The sequence below is a fragment of the Bicyclus anynana genome, chromosome 5, assembly GCF_947172395.1.
Source record: "Bicyclus anynana chromosome 5, ilBicAnyn1.1, whole genome shotgun sequence".
Taxonomy (NCBI): domain Eukaryota; kingdom Metazoa; phylum Arthropoda; class Insecta; order Lepidoptera; family Nymphalidae; genus Bicyclus; species Bicyclus anynana.
The window spans coordinates 1640628-1655102 of record NC_069087.1 but is presented as its reverse complement, the minus strand read 5'-3'; the positions used below and the strand labels follow the sequence as shown (position 1 = coordinate 1655102).

At 38.0% G+C, this 14475-nt stretch overlaps 1 protein-coding gene across 3 annotated transcripts in view; it reads left to right on the top strand.

The window, feature by feature from the left end:
• Positions 1 to 14396, top strand: part of LOC112054257 (leucine-rich repeat flightless-interacting protein 2) — a 48120-nt gene extending 33724 nt beyond the window's left edge. For all 3 annotated transcript variants that reach the window (XM_052881775.1, XM_052881774.1, XM_052881773.1), the window contains 7 exons: positions 42 to 168; positions 2026 to 2141; positions 2489 to 2635; positions 3419 to 3674; positions 4955 to 5095; positions 5750 to 5937; positions 7416 to 14396. In XM_052881775.1, coding sequence (XP_052737735.1) covers positions 42 to 168; positions 2026 to 2141; positions 2489 to 2635; positions 3419 to 3674; positions 4955 to 5095; positions 5750 to 5937; positions 7416 to 7526 — 1086 coding nt within the window. In that variant the 3' untranslated portion in view covers positions 7527 to 14396. The remainder of the gene's footprint in view (positions 1 to 41; positions 169 to 2025; positions 2142 to 2488; positions 2636 to 3418; positions 3675 to 4954; positions 5096 to 5749; positions 5938 to 7415) is intronic.
• Positions 14397 to 14475: the final 79 nt, after the last annotated feature.

Sequence of the window (14475 nt, the reverse complement as noted above, 5' to 3'; positions counted from 1 at the left end):
ATGTATATGTATAGCAGCTACATGAAACCGTTGTGTTGCAGGCCGAGCAGCGGCTGGCGGCGCGGCGCGCGGCGCGGGCGGAGGCGCGCGAGATCCGCATGCGCGAGCTGGAGCGGCAGCAGCGCGAGCAGGAGGACCATGCCGACAAGGCGTACGACATGTACTCCGGTTAGTGCCTCGCCGCAGTAACCCTCACTAGCTCCGCGGTTAACGGGCTCATCACCGGAAGGTCGGGGTTCGATCGAGCGAGCTGGACAATTGACGTAACGAGTCTTTTTAAAACGAATTGCAGGCGAACTAGAATATTGGTCATATATAATCTATACCATTATTATAAATGCGAAAGTAAGTCTGTCTGTCTGTCTGTTACCTTTTTCACGGCTGAACCGATCAAGATTAATTTTGGTATAATGGTAAATGGGACCTTGTAGCAAAACATAGGGTACTTTTTCATCCTAAAATAAAAATAGAAGGGTGTGAAATAGGGGTTGAAATTTTGAATGGAAAGCCCTTAATTTTTAGTTACATTTAAAAATTTGTTCATAGATCATAAAAAATACGAATTAAAAAGTGATTCAAGTTTTTTAAAATTCGACCCCTAAAGTGGTGAAATAGGGGTTGAAAGTTTACATTGATTTCCAAGCGGACGAAGACACGGGCGTCCGCAGTAAAATATATGGCAAATATTCTTTAAAAAAAATTGTCACTGCCATACAAAAATATAAGCGAATCCTTTATGCTTTATGAAAACTTTATGCTCCTTGTGCTGCTCATCGCTATGCTCTTTGCGCTGCCGTATCTGCCTCATTTCCTCGCTACTTCCCATGGCGCTTGTATGTGGCAGATCCATAAGATATCCCGATATCTTAGACACATCGCGCATATTTTTGACACAGTATTAATATTTATTAGCAAAGGCTTTTTTAATTAACCGACTTCAAAAAGGAGGAGGTTCTCAATTCGGTCGGTATTTTTTTTTTTTTTATGTATGTACACCGATTACTCAAAGACGCCTGGACCGATTTCAAAAATTCTTTTTTTGTTTGAAACGGTATAGTCCCCATTTAGTCCCATTGCCATCATGTCAAGATCTGATGATGGAATCCTGGAGAAATTGAGGGGAACTTTCAAAAATTATATGGGTGTCTACTGTGTTCGTAAACTTTTCCATTTAGTACTTTTAAGCACTACAATTTCATGAAGGTTTAAAATCGATCTGATGATGGAGCCATAAAACAGACGAGGGAACTCCTCGGCGATTTACAGCAGTTACCTTGTGTTTGGGCTTGATTAATTTGTATTAATGAGAACTTTCCACATAGATAGTTTGTGACTGTCATTTAGGGGTCTGATGATGAAGACCAAGGTCAATTAAAGGAACTCCTTAACAGTTTACAGTAAATACCTTGTGTTTGGACTTGATTAATTCGTATTGCTGAGAACTTTCTACTTAGATGGGTTGTGACTGTCATTAGGGGTCTGATGTATTACCGGCTTAGCACCGCCTTCATACTGATCAGCAGGTAGAACATATTATGATGTTATTTTTCGCTTTTTAGTTTAGTGGGTACGTTTTTAGGTTTTGAAGTCGGTTGTATTTTTTTATTAAATTTTTTATTATTTTAAGTATAAAATAAAATGCAGACAACAAGTGTCTTGTATCACTCGAGCACAAACAAAAGAGGCTTGCAATCGTTAAAGTTATCGCTCTTTTTTAAATGGTTTGCGGTGCTCCTCACGTCTATAAAAGGCCTCGCAGGGTAAGGGAGAGCATCACTGCACACATCACTACGTACCCCAGTTTGCAATTCCTTTATCCGTCTACATACACAAACAAGCTAAATCTTTTCCAAGTGTCAGCTTCTGGGTCCATCCGTCTGGATTTGATTATTCCGAGAAAACCTATGAAGCTCTGAGGTCAACATTCAAATGAAAAGCTTGCTCGTTTCCCTGTTTATTATACTGATAGAATAGTTGACCCTTGTTAGACCAGATAAGTGACTACAGTTACAACTTGCTCCGCAGAGACCGTGGGGCGGCGCGCAGGTAGCCGGCTAGTGGCGCTAAGTCCCAGCGCCATGCATTCGCCGCGACGGAGCTCCGAAGACTCGGACGACGTGCTGAGCATCAAAGACCTCAGGGTATTTGACATGGCTTTTTTTATATCGGTCTAATACATTGTGGCCTTCGACCAACAACGGCTGTCTGGTGTGGAGTCGCCATTCAAATACTAATACTTAATAGAAGTAACCACCTAATATTCAGGAGAAAAACAGCGTCTGCCTTAACAGCCTTTTTAATAGCCTTTTTCCACTCTTGAGCACACTTGACGGTTGTGCGTGGGACCTTTGGTGTTGGCTCGGCCCAGAAGTTTAGAAAGCCGCCCAAGACGTCGATCACCTCATGGAGTGTTTCATTGGAGCCAATGCTGGCTTCAAATTGTTCTGATACTCTGTCTGCCATAACTGACAAATATGTTAATTTCCAGCATGAGCTCAAAGAGGTGGAGGAGAAGTTCCGGAAGGCGATGATATTGAACGCCCAGCTGGACAACGACAAGGCGGCGCTCGGCTACCAGCTCGAGCTGCTCAAAGATAGGATAGAAGAGCTTCAGGAAGAATACGCGCAACTACAGGTAACGACTGTACTATTCATCATCATCTTTATCAGCCGACGGAGTCCACTGCTGGGCGTAGGACTTCCTGTAAAAACTTTGAATACTGTGATAGGAGGTTTCCTACTACCCTTTCTATATCGGTCTAATACATTGTGGCCTTCGACCAACAAAGCGCAAATGTTAAAGACAAATGTTAAGAACGCCACAAAGATTCGGTGCGTACCTATCTGGCGCAGCATAGTGCGTATTTACTGTCAAAATAAAATCGATTGTGTAACATCTGATTATAATAATTACAGAGTCAAACATTAACCCTAACCATGCTGACCTACAGAAGCATGGATAATGGATATAGTCTAAATTCACTTGCACTTGCTTCAGTTTCTGCACTTGACCGTGTGGTTGGCACATGAGTGCGTTGTATGTGGGTCCTTCGGTTTAGGTCCCCGCTGGATTCATTCCATCCAGCCGAGCTCGCTCCAGAAGCTTAGCAGGGCCGCACAGGTCTTATTATTCCGTTACGGCTCTGCAATTGAGCATAACGTGTAACAGTGTCTCGTTTTCCTCCATACAGACTGGACAGAAGACTGACAGTTATCTCTAGAATTTAAAGGTGTTTATTTAGCGGCCTGTTATTAGGCCAACTACTGTTCTCAACTTACCTCGAGTGAGGCGCATGAGTTTCTTTCTTATCCTTGGGTCGAGGCTTCTTTTGTATATTTGCATGTAGTTGTGTTGGCCCACAGTTCGGCTTGACGCCTCGTTCACAATGATGTTAATGGCTGTTGTGTTATGTTTCAGCGCGAGCACAGGGAGAAGTGCTCGAGCCACGAGCGGCTAAAACGCGAGCACGCAGCGTTAGAGCGCGAGCTGTGTTTGGCGCGGGACGCGGTGCGTGCGCGGGACGCGGCGGCGGCGGCGGCGGGGCAGGCCTTCGTGGAGGCGGCCAGCGCGCCCGACGCGGTGCCAGGCGCCGCCGCTGGCAGCGTGCCGCCGCTGGCGCTCGTGTCGCACGCCTCCGAGCTGCTGCTGGCTGAGGCGGGCGAGGGAACGCTCGGTAATATCAGCATCACACTGCCATACCTCGACACTGTCACACTACCACAGCGCCACACTCACACTGCAACACTTATGTATCACCACACGAGCACACCACCGCATCGCCACATCACCGTTTTTTTTTTTTTATTCTTTACAAGTTAGCCCTTGACTACAATCTCACCTGATGGTAAGTGATGATGCAGTCTAAGATGGAAGCGGGCTAACTTGTTAGGAGGAGGATGAAAATCCACACCCCTTTCGGTTTCTACACGACATCGTACCGGAACGCTAAATCGCTTGGCGGTACGTCTTTGCCGGTAGGGTGGTAACTAGCCACGGCCGAAGCCTCCCACCAGCCAGACCTGGCCAAATTAAGAAAATCTCAATCTGCCTCTGCCCTGTCTTGTAAATCCACCGCGCATACCACTGCGCCACGGAGGCCGTCAAAACCATACCACCACACGGTCGCACTGTCTATCACATTTCCAAACAAATTGCTCATCCCCGGCCCAGGGCTACCGGCAAATTATTTATATCTAAAAATCTTGATAATTCTACTTTAATAATGTACTCATTCTTTATCAAAAAAATACTGGCTATACCTGGGTTTCCGGGACCGACAGTGTATTGGTTGGTGGGCATTCCCATTTTAACTAGTGAACCTTTACACGACAATGCTAATGTAATTGATAATATTAACTAGTGAAGATAAGTTTTTATTTTATAGTATTAGTTAAGCAATGTAGCAAGTAATGAAGCAATGAGAGCTGTGATATCCCAGTAGATATAACCTCTGCCTCCATTTCCGGAGGGTGTGAGTTCGAATCCGGTCCGGCATGCACCTTCAACTTTTCAGTTGTGTGCATTTTATGAAATTAAATCATGTATCTCAAACGGTGAAGGAAAAAACATTGTGAGGAAACCAGCATACCAGAGGATTTTCTTAAATCTCTGCGTGTGTGAAGTCTGCCAATCCGCATTGCGCCAGCGTAGTGGAATATCGGGCTAACCCCTCTCATTCTAAGAGGAGACACGAGCTCAGCTGTGAGTCGAATATGTTTTGATAATGAATGAGTAATTTTTTTCTTTTAATTATAATATTCCCATTCCCCTCCAACTAAAAAAAAAGAAGAAGAAAGAAAGACTGTGCTAGGAGTGGGTACGACTATAGACCAACGGGGCGGGGATCGAACCACCACCCCTCGGTGATGAGTCCGACCGCTCTTACCGTTGAGCTATTGAGGCTTGAAAATAGATTATGTTTAATGAGCTGATGTGGATGTCCTGCGGTTGCAGACGTGCGGCTGGAGCGGCTGGCGAGCGCGCGCGCGGCGCTGGAGGGCGAGGTGCGCAAGCTGAAGCTGCAGCTCAACGACGAGCGCGCCGCGCGCCACAACGGCGTCGCCTCGCACCTCGACCGCGACCACGACTCCGAGCGTGAGTGACCACCGACTGCTGGCCCACCACTAGTGACTAGTCAATGCTGGACCAGTTGGGCCATTGCTTTATACTATTTTCTTATTATTACATATTTTATTACTATTGCATTATACTTTTTTGCGTTTTACCCAACACCTGAGTGGGTAATATAGGTTGGAATATGCGGTGTTATACAGGGTGCTCGGAAGTATTTTTCATAACTCTAGGGTTATATTCATTCTATTGATATATATTCTTATTAATTAAAAATGTCTAAGGAACATATTGTGTTAAACTGAATATTTTCGGAGTATAAAATATTTCTTTTGTAAATAGATCTTAAATTGTATCCCTTATATCGCATATTATTATTATTCATCGATAAATATCATGAAGTAGCTTACTAGTGAAGGGCGGAGTGCCAGTTGCAATATCTCGTCGACCACTACAATTACGTATTTCAAAATGCAAGGATAGATAAAGGCGTGTGTTACATGGATAGTCGGAATTATTTGAATTACTTTGTATGAAAATATAAAAAGTTTTTTTTAGTTAAAAAATTGTAGTTATGCATTTCGGCTCCTATAAGTGGACTTGTCAAGTGCTGCCTTGAAGTTATGGGAAATATTCTCGAGCACTCTGTATATAAAATAAATACAATGTGTTCCACAGTGGAAACACTACGCAAATCCGTGGCCGAGGCGAAGGGACGCGCGGCTCGCGCCGAGGCCGAGGCGGCGCTGCAGGCGGCGGCGGTGGCGCGCCTCGAGGCACAGGTGGCGAGGCTGCGCGCGAGGCAGGACCACCAGGACGAGCACGAGGAGATGCTCAAGCAGGAGAGGAGGAAACTGCAGAGGGAGGTGAGTGATTAGCTGCGCGACGAGGCCGAGACTATAAAGGACAGAGACTATTCCAAAATGTCAATTCCCATATAAAATAGCCAGTGCTGATGCTTGTTTAGGGGATTTACCTAATTCTGTATTCAAAAGAAACAAACAATAATAGTCATACATGTATTCCTATGTACCCGTTTTAGACTTTATGCGTGACGGACATATTTAAACTTTATAGATGGGAATTTTAATAAGCGATGTTGATTTAAATGTTCCTTTTGCAGGAAGTGGTTGATTTTTGGGCCGTTATTAACAACGGTGACAGTTAACGGTATAGTTTATTTTTATTTCATCCAGAGTGTACCCACACTTCCAAGCCTGCCAACCTTTGGATTAAAAAACTCTTAGTATAGTTCCTTTGAATTACATATATTTCATGACTTAACAAAATGTCATAACTTCTCTAATTTACAAAAAATGTGTGATTGGTTCCCCAATATCTCCAATGTACATAATATTATACTAATACTAGCATTAGTCAGTAATGTTACTTATTAGAAGTGCAGATGTAAAGTGTTTTCAGATAGCATGAGTATGGTGACAGTAGCCTGTGTGACGTTCATAATACGTACTACTATCGTGAATCACGGCAAACTTTAAAGAGTGAAGCTAACTGTCACCCGCACCATCCTACATGAAACGAACTGTAGATCTATCTGTTTGTAATACATACCTGTCTTCAGACTCAATAGGACGCGTCAACGACATTTTTCGAGAAAGAAAGTCATCGTAAAAAAATTCGCTCTTTCGTCCCATCGAAACGAAATATAGAGATATATTTTCGTTTTCGCCGCTATTGGTCGACAATGTGTATTTCTCTCGTCGAGATATGTAGTCGCGTGTATCGAAAGCCTAATTATCAAAGAAACAAGTTAGTGCTAGAGCTCCTTGTAACAGAGCATCTCCGGGGAAGTGCTCGTACTACCTCTACTACTTTAATGGCACAGATCAATGCATTGTAGGGTGTATTCCTTTGATGTGTATTCGGCGAAGTGTTGCCATTTTATAGGCTATGTTTGCTTGTTTAATCTTGCAAATTGATTGAAATTGATGTAAATCTAATGTCCTTAGTCCGTCCATTGTTGATGTAAAATTTTAAAAATATATTTTTTTAATTTACGATAAGTCTGATAACTAGAACTAATTGCTTTAATTAAATGAATCTAATTATTTATTGAATTTAACTAAGAATCATCTATCGGAGAGGTGTGAAGAACATTTTGACAGCAACAATTTAGAAACTTTTAAAATAGTCTGTGGTCTTAAAATCAGTTCAAAATTGGCTCTTTCGTCTTTATGTATTTATAAAGTTATTGCTTCAAAAACAAAGCCTTATAATGTTGATCCAGTTTTAGCAACATTAACGCGCATGAATATCCTTAGTCCCGGAGTTTGTACTTGAAAATCTTATTATTGCTTAAAATTTACGTTCGTTCCTTTCACAGGCGAGGGAAGCTCTCAACCGAGTTGAGGAGTTGGAGACGGAGAACAGCCACCTCACCAAGAGGCTCGACAAGCTCAAGAACGCAAAGTCCGCGCTCCTCAAGGACCTGTGACAGACCTGCCCGAGCGACGCCGCCACACTACGCCATAACAACACGTACACGGTGAAGATTCACGCACACTGATGCGTGTGAAAAGTCAACCAATCACAACGCCGCATTTTATAACCACGCCCTGTGATTGGTGGAACGCACGGCGAGGATTTGGACATGTCATTGTAACTGATGTTCGATTCCTTTTTCGGATAACAACGGCGACGGCGAATTGTACGTATTGATTATTAGCTTTGGATTCTAGCCTTTTTATGGCCTATATGAGAACAAAAAATCACAAGTATGTTAGAGTAGGTGCGGATTTAGCACCGAGATACTATTATGCAGGCTATTTTTTAATAAAATACTGCATTTTTTTCATTATCTACATCAAACTGAATATTTAAACTGAGATGCTGGTGCTGTGCGCTAATCCCTGTTTTAGAAATGTTATAAAATTGCCGTTGTAAGACGAAAAACCGTACCATGTAATCTATAACATGTACAAACATATGTATATGTTTCAGGCAAATAACTTGAAAACTATAATTTTGCCGAGTTGACAAAACTCGTAAATAGCTTTTATACTCGTTATATATATATAAAAAAAAAATTGACCGATTTGTGTATAATTTATTTGGCTTACACCAGTACAGGTGTGGTTTAAGAAAAATTGGTTTAAAAAGTAATGTATAGATTTTGCTATCACTTAGATTATTTAAGATTCAAGTTGTTTGCCAGGAAATATGCATAGACAAGCTGATTAACTCCTCGTTCGCGCGTTACAGTGGTCTAGGGGTATGACGACAGAGGGGAGTAAGTGAGGGGCTGGCAGTGGGCGTATACATTCGTCCACTCATTGGTTCATTCATACATTCATTGCCAGCTCCCGCATCCCTTTCCTATGTAGCCGAGGACGCTATTTTACGGTTCGCCTATATCGTGTTGGCCTAAAAATAATTACGCGCCATATATTCTATTTTCGAAAGAATGTCTAGCTTTCATTGTAAGGCTGCCTGTGCACCAAAGCGTAGCAATGGAGCGTTGCGGAGAAACGGACTAATGTGGAGCGGAATTGCGTACTGTGTCTGTCCACCGAGGCGGAGCGACTATGCGGAGCGGAGTTGCAGAACATGTATAAATGTTAAATTTCATTCCCACTCCGTTTCCTCGTTCTGCTTACCGGTTTTATATAAATTATTAAACTAGCTCGCAAGTCCCTGTCCATTTAAGAGGAGTGGGTATTTTGTGCAATCCTATTGGTTAATAATTCTCCGTTTCTCGGCTCCGCTGCCTCGCTCCGCTTTAGTGGACTGGCAGCCTAATAGAGTAAAGATATGAGTTCATCTGAGTGGTTGCTAAGCAAGAATTTTTCAGTTTTCGATGTCAAACGGTTCCTTTTGTAACGCTAAATGATTTAACAATACTTTGCTCTGCTGACGTTCTTTCATAAACGCGTTTATATTGTCTCTACTACATCTAAAGCTAAATCTTCTTCCTGAAATAGAATAACTACAAATGACTCCATGTTAGACATTATTGAATCAGATTGTAAGTGGTCTTAAATAAATAACATCAGAATAAAAAATATGGCGTCAGTTTTAATATTTAAACGAAACTATATTAACACTCGCTTGAGGCGATGCATTTTTGCGAAAACATTTATGACTTATGACGTATGTATTCGCAATTTACTACTTTTTGAGGGTAGTATATAAAAATATCACACTATCTATGACTCCATTCTTATTGAACTGAATAAATATTTAGTCTGTGTTATGGTTTGAATTTTTCGTAACAATAAAAAAGGTGTATATTTCCCGATTCGATCGAAATGACGATTATTTGTAATACTAGGTTTTATGATTCTTTATCAATATTAATAATTAATTTTTTAAAAAATTATAAATAAATGTAATTTAAATGTTATTTCTTTATATTAATTACCAGTCATGTTTTATTTGTACATTTTTTGTGTTTAATCTGAACATATATGTGACGGAAAAAACGGATGTATAAAATATTAATATTATTTTTTTTTTTTTCATTTAATTAATATGATATTATTGTGTGCATGATGTTGTAATTTTTATGTATGATATTGACATTTTAAAATAATTTAAATGTAGGAATAACCACGTATTTCTGATAGTAAAAAATGTACTTTATTTTAAAACAGTTCTAGTGCAAAATCATTCATACAAATAGTACCATCAGTTTTGACGACCTTTATGACTCAGTGCTATGCGCAGTGGATTTACAAGACGGAGGCCCTGGGTTCGATCCCCGGCTGGGCCGATTGAGATTTTCTTAATTGGTCCAGGTCTGTCTAGTGGGAGGCGTTCCGGTACGATGTCGAGAAGAAACCGAAAGGTGTGTAGATTTTCTCACTCCTGACAAATTAGTCCGCTTCTATCTTAGATTGCATCATTACTTACCATCAAGTGATATTGTAGTCAAGGGCTAACTTGTTAAGAATTAAAAAGAAAAACATTCAGTGCGAATTTTTCCTGTTTTTTTTTATAACTTGCTGCACAGTTCTGGCTTTATTGAGCCTGTAGTCGCATTGTATAAACATTCATTCATAATGGATTTTGTTTGCACTGACGTTCTAAAGTTATGCAACTGTCCTCAGTGATGTGCACAAGGTCTGTAAGAAGGGTAAGCACTGTCCGAAGAAATTGTTCTAAATGGAAATCCTCCAATACAGGTTGATAAGAAGTTCTCAGGGTATGCAGTGCATTTTTGCCTATATAAAGTGCACGCCACTGACTGTCCTATATTTTTGAAATTTAATTACGACTCTTAAAACAGGTCTTTTAACATTTTAATAGTTTTTTTTTAATATGTGATACAACCTGAGTAAAGGATTAAAGGTGAAATTTCTTTTAATTTGTGGTTACTCTTTATTGGCTTTTATTTAAAAAAGATGATTTAAATTTTGCTACTTTCTAAACAAAATATTTGAAATAATAATTTATCGATTATGTTATTGATATAAAATGAACACTTTCACTTGTAATATAATGTATTTCTTTGTGTGCATTAATTAATTTTATATCTATTATTAAAATTGACTATTTATTTTCGTTGCACAATGTTTTATTTGTAATATTTGTATAGGTATTATTGATAGGTTTTTTTTATTATTATTTCAGCTTGCCGAAGTTTCGCTTTGTACTAATCGTTAAAAAATATATATATTTCAACTTGCCAGAATCACAAATTTAATTTGTTATTTTATTTATTAAAATTTTAAAATCCATAAAATAAAGAAGAACTTAGATAACTCTGTGAGATGTTATTACCCCTAATGGTTAGCCACGGTTGTTAAAACATTTATAAATTAAGTCTTTGTAAATATACGGTGCATTTATAAAGACTTAATTTATCCATATTTTTTTATTCACATTATTAAAGATTCTAATTAACTTTGATAGCTTTGAATCATTTTTGGAGCCTAGGGGAATAATAAAGAGACTTGTTAAAGAAATTCCATCACATAGTATGTAATATTAAAATGTTTTGTATCGTAGATAGATGTCTTGTAAGAAATTCCTCAATACAGAGTTAGTTGTACAAAAAAACATTTAACTAATCTATACCATAAATCTTATTTGATCCGCTGCAAGTTACATAATTTACAAATAGATTTTTTTAATCAAACGTCTTTAAATGACCTAAACTTGAATTTTTTTTTTACTTTCGAGGAATTTCTTAGAGAAGCGAATGAATTTTGTAAAATAATGTAATTGCTCAAAAATTGTACCGCGTGCAATGTGATAGCGAACATATACACGTCCAGTAGCGATCTCTAGAGGTGTTACTTTAGAGATACTTAGAGATGATCCGAGACTAAATTATCAGCCCAATAAATTGTAAGAATTCATCTTGATTTTGTAGAACTTGACATGCTCTATATACAGCCTATTTAAACGGCCCTGTCAGATCATAGGCCGTATTACACAGTTTTGGTAATTTTGGCCAAGTTTCAAATAAAAACAATGTAACCTTGACACACACAAAATGAAATTTTATTGATTACATATTTTCTTTTATTAATGTAAGGATTATATTACTTAAGTCACCTTAACACATTCACACACGCTGCTAATGTCTGTGAAGTTAATCACAATGTATACGTATGTGTTTATAAAAAGTCGACGATTCAAGAAAAAAAATTGCCACATATTAAATGTACCTTTCCGGCTTTGATATTTAATCTTTGACAATCTCTATTTACTTGTATTTTTATAACGTGTATTTTGTTTTTGGAAGTTACCACGTTTCATAATAATTACAAATTAATAACTAAAAGGAATAATATGTAAATGTAGCATGAATTACATATATGGCGGAGTGAGGGTAGTCTGATGAAATGGCTAATATTAGTATATATTAGTATATACTTATCACTAATATGTGTTGGAAAAAGTTTTGTTAGAGAAACATAAGTCATGAACATTCCAATATTTACACAATTTAAAAAAAAACAAGCTAAATAATAAATAAGTTAAACGGAAACCGTAAACTTCTGTAGTAAATTCATTCAGAATATTTTATTGGACTACCCTCACTCTTAATGAAATGATGATTTTGAAGAAGTAAATACCATTTGTATAGTTGGTATAATCACCAAACAGCTCCAAATAAAAATGATAGCAAATTTACAGTATATACTTGATGTAATTCTTGAAAGGTTAATTCATTAACTACTTACCCTGGCTTGAATTGTATATTGTAACTTGATGTTTGAATTTATGTATTACATAGTTGTCTATTCTGTATCATTTCATAAAGAGAGTTCTAAAGTATCGATTTCCAAAAAGAAGTACACTCATATTATTAATTGCAACGACAAAAGGGAAATTAATAGTTTTAAAAAAAATTGTGAATAAAAATACTTTGTTTATAAATAGTTAATGCAACATCTTCACAGATTGTAATGGAATTTTGATGTTATTAATGAATATTGATGATGAAGTTGTCAATTTAGGCTCCACAAATAAGCCGGCTTTATGTTTCTTTGTAAAAATCAGTATCAAGTAAGTTTGGCACATCTCATTGTCCATAACAATCCGTATCCCAAAATGAAATTGAAAGCCCAAATTAGTATCCGTGGTATGAAAAAAATGTCTTTTATTCCACATTATTAATAGTTGTGTACACATAAAAGGAAAAATTTTTTACAACCTAAAACTAAATAATAATATGATACTTCATTACCAAATGACAGAGAGAACCAATTAAATATATTCAAACATTTCGGTGTAACAAACAAGACAGCCAATTCGTAGTTATGTGAAAACGCCATAGTTGTACCGGCGCTACGCATGTGAGCAAAGATTGGAAGTTAAAAAACAGGATAACCTCAGGAAATTGAGGTAGATGTAAAATGTTTAATATTGTCTATGAAAGTGTTTAAATATCTTTGCGCCACACGTGTGACGCCCGCTTTAGATATATTTAGTCATTCGCATAGTGCCATGGCACACCAAAATGTATTATAGCGTTAGTGTAGAGGGTAGATTGACGGTAGTTAGACACGAAATAGCGATTGAGTTACGCGGGTACTTCGCCTACATTTAGATAGAACTTTGCAATAGAAAAATTACAAGGCGTTGACTACACAGATCCAGTACAGCTAATGTGCGTTACTTTAGGTAACATTAAAGTATGCCAGGATGACTCCATAAATTGAAAATGTCATGGACTCGTTCTGTAGAAATTATCGAAATTAGATTAAAAAGGGTTCAGATATACATTTTCAATTTCTTGTTTTACCCCTGGGTGACCACGGTTCATGTTAACTCTGGTTTATGGCGATATTGCATAAAACTGGTATCTGTTTAGCCAAAGTCCATATATAGACCCATATTATAGCGCCTGCCGGTTCAGGCAGAATAGTTAATACCATTTACGTTGCGCCTTTAAAGTGAAGCCACTGATATTGAATGAAGAATGGTGCTAATTCCGCTGTATTTTAATTATTATATCAACTAAATTGAATACACTCGTACAGGTAATCGGTAGAAGTTAGGAAAACCATATCTTCATGTAAAAGTGATCGTCGAAATGCGTTAAATAGAGGCGTCACTTGTGAAAAACTATCTCTCAGCTCTTCCCTCAACATTCAAAAATTAAAAATTATAGGACCCTCCTTTAATTTGAATTTTTGAAGGTAAAATTTCAACCCCTAATCTAAGTTACGAGTAGTCACGCCTTATTAGACACTAGCGGCGTTTTTGTCGAATTTCGAATTATCTTTACAAGCGGATACTTTTTCATTTTTAGATAAATCTCCATAGTATTCTATCTCCACCTTTTACATACTTAAGGTAGTATAGTCGTTTTTATAATAAAGGGTGTAAATATTTATAGCCCTCGTATTTAGCCCATTTTTCTCTTTTAGAAGGATATAGACATTTTTAGAATTTATAAAGCTAGGCTCCTACCATTAAATCAAATTTTAGAGACACCATGGAGATATCGTTTTCTAGAAAAAAGGACAACAATGCTTAATATTTCTGTCCATTTGGCACCTACAGTACTGATGTTACGAGATAGCAAAATACCCAAGGTATTAGCAACAAACTGTTGAGTCCATTTTTAATTCCGTATCATTGGCTTTTCTTTTTCATTGGTTTCAATAATTTCCATCCCGTTGAGCAGTTACGAGTGCCTCTGCACGGAGAGATCTCGAGATGGGTTATGTATAAGTAGAGATTATATTTTTTTGTAAGTATGGTGTATGTATTTTGGTGCTGCATTACTAATAATTTATTTCTTTGTAATAACTAAGAATGACTGTGTTTTATAGAAAGCGAAACCGACATTGATTTATTGTATAAATGTGGATATTATAATTTGAATAAATTTCGCCCTCAGATAGATATGCGTTTTATTTACATAAAAATAAAATACACAGAGCACTTCTAGTCTGCGACTATAGCCCCGCTATGATACTGAT